At 43.4% G+C, this 12,757-nt stretch overlaps 1 protein-coding gene across 1 annotated transcript in view; it reads left to right on the top strand.

The window, feature by feature from the left end:
* Window positions 1-4,020: 4,020 nt before the first annotated feature.
* Window positions 4,021-12,757, top strand: part of TMEM41B (transmembrane protein 41B) — a 32,498-nt gene continuing 23,761 nt past the window's right edge. The window contains exon 1 of the mRNA XM_008151049.3: window positions 4,021-4,333. Coding sequence (XP_008149271.1) covers window positions 4,213-4,333 — 121 coding nt within the window. The 5' untranslated portion in view covers window positions 4,021-4,212. The remainder of the gene's footprint in view (window positions 4,334-12,757) is intronic.

Raw genomic sequence — 12,757 nt, 5'->3', positions numbered from 1 at the left:
ACTAATTGGAAAGAGTATATGCACCCCTATGTTTATTTATAATCACCAAGATAAGGAAGCAACCTAAGTGCCACGTGGACAATAGACAAGTGGATAAAAAAGTGGTGGTACATATATTCAATGGAATATTACTCAGCCATAAAAAAGAATGAAATCATACCATTTGCAATGGTATGGATAAACCTAGAGTAAGCATGTCAAACTCAAAGGCCAACACAGGCCAAATAAACAAGGTTTAAGTTTATGTGGACCGCAAAAAAAAAAAAAAACCCAGAAGCTTCAATTTTTTATAGAAATGTAGGTTTATTTAGAAAAGTATAGTATAAAAAAAAAAAAAAAAGAACAAGAGCAATGATAAAATTAATGTTTTCTTCCAGACACTTGGCATCTCTTCTCTGCTACTATCTCTCCTACTTGGGGGGAAATCTTGTACACAGTGATTACTTTCAAAACTGACCCAAGGTGAATGTCAGTAGTTCTGGATCTAACAGGAGACTTATTTCCTTTCATAATTGTGAATAACTGCTTACACCGTTAAATTGGCAGGGCCACAAAAATATTCATTGTGGGCCGCATGTGGCCCGCGTTTGACATGCTTGACCTAGAGGGTATTATGCTAAGTGAAATAAGTCAGACAGAGAAAGGCAAATACCATATGATTTCACTTAAATGTGAAATCTAAAGAACAATATAAATGAACAAACAAAATGGAAACAGACTAGGAGTATAGAGAACAGACTGATGGTTGCCAGAGAGGAGCGGGTATGGGGCACTGGGTGTAAAAGTGAAGGAATTACGAAGTACAAATTAGGCCCTAGCTGGTTTGGCTCAGTGGATAGAGCGTTGGCCCTTGGACTAAAGGGTTCTGAGTTTGATTCTGGTCAAGGGCACATACATTGGTTGCATTGGCCCTGGTCGGGGTGCACGCAGGAGGCAACCAATTAATGTGTCTCTCTCACATCGATGTTTCTCTCTGTCTCTCCCTCTCCCTTCCACTCTCTCTAAAAATCAATGGGAAAACTATCCTCAGGTGAGGTTTAACAACAACAAAAAAGGAAGTACAAATTAGTAGTTACAAAATAGTCATAGGGATATAAAGTACAGTATAGGGAATATAACTAATAACCTATACTAATAAAAAGGTAATATGCTAATTATACCAGGTGGACTGGCCATCTTCCGGACGTCCGACTTCCTTTCAGACAAAGCCATGGTGGTAGGGGTGGAGGCAGAGGCAGTTAGGGGAGATCAGGTCGGCCGGGGAGGGCCATTGGGGGCGAGATCAGGCCATAAAGGGAGGGCAGTTGGAGGAGATCAGGCAGGCAGAAGCAGTTAGTGCAATCAGGCAGGCAGGCAGGCAGGCAGGTGAGCGGTTAGATGCCAGTGGTCCCAGAGGGATGTCCGACTGCCGGTTTAGGCCCGATCCCTAAACCGGCAGTCAGACATCCCCAAATGGATCCCGATTGGAGAGGGTGCAGGCTGGGCTGAGGGAAACCCCCTTCACCGGTACGAATTTCATGCACCAGGCCACTAGTATTATAATAATTACGTATGATACCTGGTGTGTACTGGAAATATCAGGGGTAATACTTTGTAAAGTATGTAATTGTCTAACCACTATCTATACATCTGAAACTAATACCAAAAAATATTGAATGTAAACTGTCATTGAAAAGTAAAATAAACAAACAAACAAATAAATAAATTAGCTCTGAGAAAGCACTCAGAAAAAAAGTTCTTCAGTGGCTTTGGATGTTGGGAGGGCTTAGTTCAAACTTCTAGCACTTTGTCATAAGGTCCTTGGTCTTATCTCTTTCATCTCATTTATTTCCATTCTTCTTCTCCTTACTTGCAGCTTTTTCAAAAATAAGCAGTAACTTGCTTTTTTTCCCTCCCTCCCTCCTTCCCTTGCCCTTCCTTCCTTCCTCCTTTTCTTCCTTCCTTCCTTCCTTCCTTCCTTCCTTCCTTCCTTCCTTCCTTCCTTCCTTCCTTTTTTCCTTCCTTTCTTTTGTTAATTCCTACTCAATTCTGCCAAGGCTGGGAATCTCAGTTAGTTAGAACATAATCTCACCAAGGTTGCAGGTTCAATCCCTTGTCAGGGCTCACACAAGAATCAACCAATGAATGCATAAGTAAGTGGAATAACAAATTGATGTTTCTCTTTTTCTCCCTCTCTCTTTCTCTCTAAAATCAATTTTTTAAAAAGATATTGAAAAAAACATTTCCACTCATCCTGTAAGTCAATTTAAAAATAATTCTTGCTAGACCTTCACTGCAGCCCCATTCTAATTTAAATATGCTTCTTTCTGCTATTGCAATCCATGCACCTATTAGTGTTATCACACTGTATAAATGAGATTGTTCATCCGTTTTTGGCTAGTTTTTTCTCCTGGGAATTGACGATTTATATTTTGTCCACTTTTCTGTTGAGTTGTGATTTTCTTATTGATTTGTAGAAATCCCTATTAATGTGACCAATATTTTTTTCTCAGTCTAGTCTTAGTTTTAGAGTTTGTAGAGTGCTGATTTTTTTTTGGTGTTTTTCTCATACTTAATTTTTTGTGTGTAGTAAATATATATCTAAAAGACCTCTACACTGGTATAAATTTACTTACTTAAATATGTCTCCTAATATTTTTGTATTTTATAATTAGCTCTTGGAGTTTTTTGGATAAGCATTTTCGAGATTTTTAGTTTCTTCATAAATATCATTTTCTATGGCTGAATATTTATTCAACAAATTTATCAAATGCCCACTTAGCTGCTGGGGAATACAAGATGAAAAAAGGACAAGGCCGCTCGCTACCTTAATAAAGCCTACATTATAGAGGTGCAGGCAAACAATAAACAAGCAAATAATTCAAGTAATTATTGCTTTTAAAAACAACTATGAAGGAAATAAAATGGGTATCTATCTCTTAGAGTGGTCACTGAAGGCCTTAATGTTAGTAGGCAGAGGATGTGCACATAAAACAGTTCCAGTAAATGGATTTCCCATAATTTATGTAACACTTAAACTTATTTTTATTTTAGAAAGAGAGGAAGGAAGAGAGAGTTTGAAACATCAATTTGTTGTTCCACTCATCCATGATTCATTAGTTGATTTCTGTATGTGCCCTGACCGGGCATGGAACTCGCACCATTGGCGTAACTGGACGATGCTCTGACCAGCTGAACACCCGGCTAGGGCCTGAACCATTTTTCTTTACTGTTGTGTTTTTAGATTGCTTCCACATTTACCATTATACTAATAAATACGTAGAAACAACTCTCTGTATATTTCCAAGGAATAGTTTCCTATAAATGTAATTACTGGATAGGAACAGTACTTTTATACTCACTGTCAAATTGCTTTCAAGAGGGAATTCCTATATACACTCTCCAGGGAGTAAACCGAATACTGCAGGAAAAGGTAGGAATGGAAAAAGTAACTAAAAAAATGGCACGTTTGGGCTCAGCAAAAGGAAAAGCTACATGTAATGAAGTAGACCTGGGTTGACAAGCGAGGGGCGGCAGGATGATGACAAAGGACAGCACTCCCTTGGGAACAGGAAAACTCGGATTCTAAACCCGTTTCTGCCACCCAGTGACCTTCACAGGTTATAGCTCCTCCCTCAGCCTTAGTTTTCCGAAACCCGGTAGCGTCGCCCCAGGTTTCATGTTCTCCAACATCTTCATCCCGAGCATTCTCTCTAGCCCCTCCGAATTCCAGACAATAGCTTTGGAATTGGCGGAGATGGGAGCGGGCTGAACCAGCCCCCCCTGCAAACCACGAACCAGTCATTCGCGGGCACTTCCGGCGGCCGGGACAAAGGGTTTGAAGCCGCACGAACTGCACTTCCGGATAACTCAAGCTGCGCACTAGGAGTCTGGCTCCGCGAGTCACTCCGGGTGACTCCGGTGCCGCCACTGCGCATGCTCCCCGCAGTCACGAGGCGGGGCGGGTCAGTGAATGGGGCGGGCCGGGTCCCTGACTGGTCTCGCGGTCACTGGGCGGGCGCGCGAGCGCCGCGGGGCGGAGCCTAGTGCGAGTGGGCGCTGCAGGTGTCCGCGGAGCGTCACTGCGCCGGCCGGCTGAGGTCGACTCGGGTTGGGTGGTCGCCCCGGAACTGGCTGTGGCTGTGGTCCTGGGTGTTACAAGAACCTGACGCGGAGTTGTTGTTAAGGAGGCGCGGCACCACCCCGCCCCCTCCACCTTGGCTGCTGGAAGCCATGGCGAAAGGCAGAATTGCCGAGAGATCGCAGACGGGGTCACTCCAGTCGACCCCGGCGGGGGACCGGGCTGTGGGGACGCGGGGTCCCACAGCGCCGGGCAGCAGAGACCACTTGAAGGGTGAGTGGATCCCGGGACCAGAGCTGGGCCTGGATCTGAGGCGGGAGGGTGCCGGTAGGGGCTCCGGCGGGGAAAGGACCCCAGCTGGGTTCCGGGGATTTGCTGGCGGGTATGGGGCCTGTTCCCTCCCAGGCGAGAGGAGAGAGAACGGGGGACCTGGGTTTGGGCCGCTGCCCAGCACCAGGCGGGACACCTGGTAGGTGAGCCGTAAACAGTGTTTTAGTTAAATTCAGTTAAAAGAAGGAACGGCACTGGCTTGTTGACGCTCGGGAGGTTGTAAGGTTGATAATACTGAAGCTAGAGAGCTGTAAGGAACTTCGGCATTCGTTGCTTTTATTTCTGTAGATGAGGAGACCGAGGCCCTGAGTGGCTGTATGACTTGCACAAAGTGACAAAGCCAGATTAGTAATGCAAGTCGTTAAGAGCAAGGGTTTACCTACGTCCAGGTGTGACTTCCAGGTGGCAGGAACACTTGGGTTTGAGTCCCTGCTTTACTACTTAACTTATGACTTTGGACTTGTTATCTTTCAAAGCTTCGTGTCTAAGCTGCACAGTGGGGATGATGATAAAATTAATAATATCTGTTTAGATTGGTACGTGGATTAAACGAAGTAATTCATGTGAAGGATTTAGTGTAATACTTGGCTTGTATGAAGTAAGGGCTAAATGTTAGCGATTACTATTGTAGCTATAAGAGCTCTCTCAAGCTTTTCTCCCCCCACTACACCATTCTGGCATTTCTTGAGGCTTTAAATGTTATTTTAAGAAAAAGAAAAAAAGAAAAAAGCATACCTAGAAATTAAATTTTTTTTTTTAAATATATATTTTATTGATTTTTTACAGAGAGGAAGGGAGAGGGATAGAGAGCCAGAAACATCGATGAGAGAGAAACATCGACCAGCTGCCTCCTGCACACCCCCTACCGGGGATGAGCCCGCAACCAATGTACATGCCCTTGACCGGAATCGAACCTGGGACCCTTCAGTCCGCAGACCGACGCTCTATCCACTGAGCCAAACCGGTTTCGACTAGAAATTAAATATTTTGATTCCACCTTGGCATAAGGTTTTTCATTGCTTTTTGGCAACTAACATGATCAAGTTCTTTAGATGCTTTTAAAGCCCATTACCTTGAAGAGATCCTATCAAATGGCCATTATGTTGTCTTCAGCTTACTCACACTATTGTGTTCCACAACCGGTGATGGGTAAGAAGAGGGACTGTAAGAGTGTCTACCAACACTGTAACTATAGTCAATAATAAAGTATTGTACACTTAAGATTTATAAATATGAAGATAGTATGTTTAACATTCAGCTGAAATACTTTTTGAATCGAATTTGAAATTATTAAATGAAAAGAGTGTCTAGCAGAAAATGATATTTTATTTTTAAATAATTTAAAATGTCTCCAGTGTACTTTGGCTTTTTAAGCTCTATGCATAGACAGTAGAGCCAAATAACTTTAGTAACTCAGAAATGAATTGCTCTCAATGTAGAAATCCACTCAAATGAAATAAATGTTTTGAAGATGATGCTAGTGAGAGTGACAATAATCCAGGGTTTTCCTGAAAAGTGTTTTCCAGGTAGGACATTCCAAAAGATTGTCATTTACTTTGTAATAGCAGTCAGTTGATTTATTCCTTTTTTAAAAATGGGAGAGGGAGAGAGATAGAAACATCAACTATGAGAGAGAATCACTGATCTGCTGCCTCCTGCACGCCCTCCACTGTGGATCAAGCTCGCAACCCAGGCACGTACCCTTGGCTGGAATCGAACCTGGGACCCTTCAGTCCGCAGGCCGACGCTCTATCCATTGAGCCAAACCAGCTAGGGCTATTCCTTTTAAAAAAACACACCTAATTCTGTTCCGAAAATAAAACCTTGAAACCTCCAAAGTGCTTTTAAATTGTTTACCTTATTTTATCATTTGAACAACACAGTTATTTTTTATGATGCTGTCAAATGACTTCTGTAGACTACACATCTATAGGAAGATAGAGGGAAGAGAAGTGAAAGCATGCCTTCATGGACTAGTTGGATTTGGATAAATAGGTTTTGGATAAGAGAAGGGGATAGGATTGAAGGTAAATGTGAACCCTTTATGTGTGTCAATAAAGAGAGTAACTTATCAGGGGTGAAGAATTTTTGTAATTAGTAGGAAATAAAGTTGGCCATAGCATGTTCAAAATTATGTAATAGTATGAAGGACTTCAAAGGGCTAGGCAAACCCAGCTGGCGTGGGTCAGTGGTTTAGTGATCGACCTATGAACCACAAGGTCACTGTTCGATTCTCTCTCATCATTGATGTTTCGATCTTTCTCTCCCTTCCTTTCTAAAAATCAATTAAAAAGTTTAAAAAAAATGATTCCTACTTTTTTCTTTTTCTTGTCTTCCTTTCTCTGTCTCTATTTGTCTGTCACTAGTTAGTGTTAGGGATTCTCTGGACCTTTTGTGGGTAGGAAATTTAACATAAGAGGTTTTGATTTACTTGCTGGTGGTAATCAGCTTGTGATGTGATGTCATTTGAAATACTTAGCCACCGATTTTTCAGGTTATAAAAAAGGAATTTTTGTTCACTGCAGATGGTAACTTGACATTCAAAAAAGAAAAGGTTTTAGAGAACAGATAAATTTGTTAGTAACGCTTAATTGAAAAATACATACTAATGACACTAAATAAATTTGTGTTTTTATTGATTGCCATATCTACCTAACTTTGACAAGTAGTTGTCATTGTGGGTATGTTTGCAGTATTTCACATAGTATACGCATTGTTTGGTACATTTGGTGTGTGCGTTGCCATGACGCTGGTCTCTAATCTAACATCTGAGCCTTACAGACTAAGGACTACTGTAAAGACTTGAGGAAGGCAATGAATGACACTGAAATCTAATTATTGCATGATGAAGAAGTGTGAGAAACAGGAGGTAGAACCACTTAAAAAGCTCTTGCCCTAATCTGTGTGCAAGGGTGCTTGGAACAGGGTATTTTCTTTTCTTTTGTGTTATTTGCCCTCGATGATCTGTTTACTAGCAAGTCATAGAAGTTCCCCATTTTTACTTAAGAGAATTCCTAAAATCGTGTTTTTTCCACATGTAAATTATTACCCTTTTGAGCAGTGTTGAAATCTATTTGATAGTAAAGATGAGCCATTTTTAAAAAGAGAGAAAATAGCAGAGTGCTTTACAGATAGTAGGGGATATTTTCTTTGAATTTCTTTTTAGTTATATAGATTTTTAATACACACACACACATATACATATATATAGATATATAGATAGATAGATTTCAGAGAGGAAGGGAAAGGGAGAGAGACGGAAACATCAATGATGAGAAAGTATTATTATTATTATTATTTTTAATTTCTTTATTGATCAAGGTGTCACACATTTGTCCTCATCCCCCGACTCCCATCCCACACCCCTCCCCATGGATGCCCCAACCCCCTGTTGAACTTAACCATTGGATAGGCTCATATGCATGCACACAAGTCCTTTGGTCGATCTCTCCCCCCTCCTCCCAACCTCCCCTATCCTCCCTCCGAGGCCCGACAGTCCGATCGATGCCTCCCTGTTTCTGGTTCTGTTCCTGTTCCTCAGTCTATGTTGTTCATCATCTCCCCTAGATGAGCGAGATCATATGTCACTAGATATATACTTATAAGAACTGAATGTGAGACGAGCAATAGTAGTTACGCTGACAGGCAAACAAATCAGTCTGTAGCGAGTTTCTTTCTGGACCAACAGTTCCTCCGAAACCCAATTTCAATGTCCACCAGCTCCTCATGTGTACATGTCAGCACTGACCCCTCAGCTCTGGATGGTGGACAAATGGTGGTAACGGAGGTCCGACTCCCTCTGGTTTGGTCTCGGCCGGACCCAGGGGCACGGCTTCACCCGGACTAAGGGGAACGTGGCCTCACCCAGACCCAAGGGGCGCGTGGCCTCACCCGGGCCCGGGACCCTGCCTCACCCAGATGGATCCAGGGGCACACGGCCTCACCCGGACCCAGGATCCGGCTTCACCCGTACCCAGGGGCGCAAGGCCTCACCCGGACCCAGGGGCACATGGCCTCACCCGGGCCCAGGGACCCAACCCCATCGGGTCCAGTGGCGCGTGGTTTCACCCGGACCCAGGGGCGCGTGGCCTCACCTGGGCCCAGGGACCCAGCCACACCCGGGTCCAGGGGTACGTGGCCTCACCAGGACCTAGGTGCGTGAGACCTCACCCGGATCCAGGGACACATGGCCTCACCCGGACTCAGGGGCGCGTGGCCTCTCCCAGACCCAGGGGCACGTGGCCTCACCTGGACCTGGGACACATGGCCTCACCCGGATCCAGCGGTGCGTGGCCTCACCCGGACCTAGGTGCGCAAGGCCTCACCTGGATCCAGGGACACATGGCCTCACCCGGACCAGGGGGCGTGTGGCCTCTCCCAGACCCAGGGGCACGTGGCCTCACCCGGGCCTAGGTGCGCGAGGCCTCACCCGGATCCAGGGACACATGGCCTCACCCGGACCCAGGGGCGCGTGGCCTCTCCCAGACCTAGGGGCACGTGGCCTCACCCGGACCTGGGTGCACGAGGCCTCACCCGGACCCGGGACCCAGCCTCACCTGGATCCAGGGACACATGGCCTCACCCGGACACAGGGGCGCGTGGCCTCTCCCAGGCCCAGGGGCACGTGGCCTCACCTGGGCCTAGGTGCGCGAGGCCTCACCCGGATCCAGGGACACATGGCCTCACCCGGACCCAGGGGCGCGTGGCCTCACCCGGACCTGGGTGCGCGAGGCCTCACCCGGACCCGGGACCCAGCCTCACCTGGATCCAGGGACACATGGCCTCACCCGGACCCAGGGGCGCATGGCCTCTCCCAGACTCAGGGGCACGTGGCCTCACCTGGGCCTAGGTGCGCGAGGCCTCACCCAGATCCAGGGACACATGGCCTCACCCGGACCCAGGGGCGCGTGGCCTCTCTCAGACCCAGGGGCACGTGGCCTCACCCGGGCCTAGGTGCGAGAGGCCTCATCTGGATCCAGGGACACATGGCCTCACCCGGACCCAGGGAGAAAGTATTATTGATTGGCTGTCCCCCACTGGGGATTGAACCCACAACCCGGGCATGTGCCCTTGTCCAGAATCAAACCCAGGACCCTTCAGTCCGCAGGTCAGCACTCTATCCACTGAGCCAAACCAGCTGGGGCCAGTTATACATATTTTGTGTGTACCAGATCATGATATAAAATACATTGCTTATTGTGGAATGCAGGCAAAAACGTTTGAGAAACACTGTCTTGAAGTTGGTTTTATTGCTTTTAGAAGATAATATTGCTAGAACTTGGACAATAAATCCTCTGAGATGCTTATTCTAGAACCTGCCATGCTAATTTGTTTCAACAAATGCTCTTTGAGGATCTGCTATGAGCAAGGTACTAGCTAAGAGGAAAAAGAAAGCTCTGGTTGCTGATAACTGGGAACTAAAGTTAGATTAAAATTGGCAACTGGACATTAACCAATGTATTATTAGCCTGATTTGTTGATGTCAGTCTCAATCCAGATATTATGTATCAGGATTCTTTGGCTTATACTTAATAGAAAACACAATTTAAACCCTTGCTAAAAGGAAGTGTTTATTGGTTCATAGAACTAAAAAGTTGAGAGATTAAGTGGGATTCACTGGCTTCAGTCTAGAACCAGTGGCTCAATGGTAACATCACGATTAGATTTCTTTCATGTCGTGGTCTGCTTACTTGATGTCAGCTTTGCTTTAGTGTTGATTCCTCTTGAAGGTAGCTAAATGCTATCTTGTTAATTTTGAGAATCATTTTCTTAACATTACCAATAAAAGTCTGGTTATTCACTCTGATTAGACTGTCAATCAAATGCACTATTGTCAGAAGGTAAGAATAACCTGATTGGGGCAGCCTGTTCCTACACCTAGAAAAGAGAGTAGGAATGAAGAAAGTGAACTTATAACACCGATTTTGGGTTAGAGTACATACAAGGAAAGGATAAGGATTCCAATCAAAGGTGCTGCTTCAGATGATACACTATCAAGTCCAGGCTGTGTTTTCATGAAAGGAATAGAAGTGAGGAATCCAACAGAAGGTAGAAAATGGAGTGAGTAAGCTCAAGAAAGAATACAAGCAATCAAAGAATGACATATTGGAGTTTAAAATGTCCGTGGTAGAGCAGTCTTAGGTGATGTGAGAACTTAGTGTACCCCTGGAAGTGATTGGCTAAAGTTGAATAGAAATGAAGGTCTAAAAATTTTGAGGCTAGGTGGATCATACAAATGGATGATGAATCCTTTAGGACAGTGGTCGGCAAACTGCGGCTCGCGAGCCGCATGCGGCTCTTTGGCCCCTTGAGTGTGGCTCTTCCACAAAATACCACATGCGGGAGCGCACGTACAGTGCGATTGAAACTTCGTGGCCCATGCGCAGAAGTCGGTTTTCGGCTCCCAAAAGAAATTTCAGTTGTTGTACTGTTGATATTTGGCTCTGTTGACTAATGAGTTTGCCGATCACTGCTTTAGGATTATGAAGAAGTTTGCTATAAGCTTGGTCTCAGTCTTCAGTGAGTGGGGGGAGGTGCCTGAAAGGCACATTGAACCAGATGATAGTGAGTGAGGGTGTGTGGGTTGAATGGTAGCAGAGTTGTAGGGCATACGCCCTAAGAGAATGAGCTTTTATGCAAAATAGGTAGTGCTGTTTCTTCTGCTACCTACAAACATACTTTCTGTGACTTTTAATGGTTATTCTTTTGGTAATTTATAGTTATTTTAACTGTTTAAATTTATGCTTGATGATATTACCACTTGTATTAATAATTTAAAAATTTGAAAGTCCTTGAAATAAAATTTACTTCTAATAGTACTACATTAGATTCTTGTGACCTTAAAAACTTGTTAGAGTCCCTGTAAAGTTATGTTCTCAGGAGAGATGTATCTTTGCTTCTTTCATGATGGGATCAAGTAGGTCTAACGGAAACAGAATATTGAGAACAAGTGGACTAGATGACCATTAAGAGTCATTCCTAAGATCTTAGAGACATAGGAAGATTTTGATTTTCAAAAGGTTTTGATATGTAAGTAATAAGAGAAATAGGAAATTAGTACAGGGGCGTTAAGGTTAAATTAGGCTTTTTTAGGATGTATATATACATATTAGAAGTAGAGAAAAGGTACTTGTAAGAAAAGGTACTTGTACTGAGTGAATGGAGAAATAATTCTGAGAGCAATATCTGAAAGGAAGTATGCTGGCATTTAATGCAAAGATAAGGGGAACGGGACAAGGGAAGATAATTTTGTGAGCAGATCTTGAGTTAGAGATTGGGAGCTCACTAAATGTGGAGGCAGTGTCATTGGTTGGTAGTAGTGGAAGGTAAAATTAAAGGCTTGAAGAGATTTGAAATAGCCCTCTGGAGAATGCTGTAAAAAAATTATTGTTTCCCAATGATAATCTTAATTGAAGATAGAAAGACATGTGGACTTGTTCTAGGCCAAGGGAGCACAGTGATCTGACTTTTTCTAACAGTACCTTTGGCCTGGGAGGGGGTTAGAAAGCAGATAATGGGATGATTCTGATGATGGAAGAATTAGAGGTTAAATGAATGTACAAAGTACTGGTGTGGATAGCTCTAAATGCTTAATGACACATGTGTCTAATGCAAGAAGAAGGCACATTGTAAATATAGGGTGTCCCCCCAAAATGTATACATACTTTAATAGCTGATAACTCACTCAATTTTCACAGTTTTACTGATTTTAAATAATGGGTAAAGCCAGACTAAACTTTGAACAAAGAAAATTTATCCTAACTTGCCACTAGACTTTTTTTTTAATGGGGATACATAAAAGATAAAGTTTACAGTACAAAATCAGTAACAGTCAACGAATTGAGAGCACACAAATACTGAATGAAATTATTCTTGATGTTTGCGATTCCATTGCTTCGAGTTATCAGCAGTGCCTGGTCCAGAACGGGCATCGATTAAAAAAAACACACACACATTGATTTTAAAAATGTATTCATTTGAAAACACGCATTGATAAAAAAAAATATATTCATTTCTGTAGAATCTTTTAAAATTTGAAAATGAACTGTATATTAATAAACACTGACTTTATAATCATTCAAAGTGCATATACATTTTTGGGGGACACCCTGTATATACGCTATACACTTAGGTGTAGAGTTATCCTTAGAACAAATTCTTTACCTTTTATCTGTTTAGAACTAAATGAGTTACAGGCTAGTATCTGGGCTTATTAGGATTATACTCAAAAAGGATTTTTGAATCATAATAGCCAGCTTTCCCTATTAACCAGTTTGTGTGAAAGAGGGCTTCAGAATGGAATGTCACTTAATTTTATTGCATTCTTATCAGTGTTTGTGTGTGTATTACTGTTGAACACAATGTTTA

The sequence above is a fragment of the Eptesicus fuscus genome, chromosome 13 (assembly GCF_027574615.1).
Source record: "Eptesicus fuscus isolate TK198812 chromosome 13, DD_ASM_mEF_20220401, whole genome shotgun sequence".
Lineage (NCBI taxonomy): Eukaryota > Metazoa > Chordata > Mammalia > Chiroptera > Vespertilionidae > Eptesicus > Eptesicus fuscus.
Note: the sequence above shows the minus strand (reverse complement) of the source record. Positions and strands in the feature narration are given on the sequence as shown.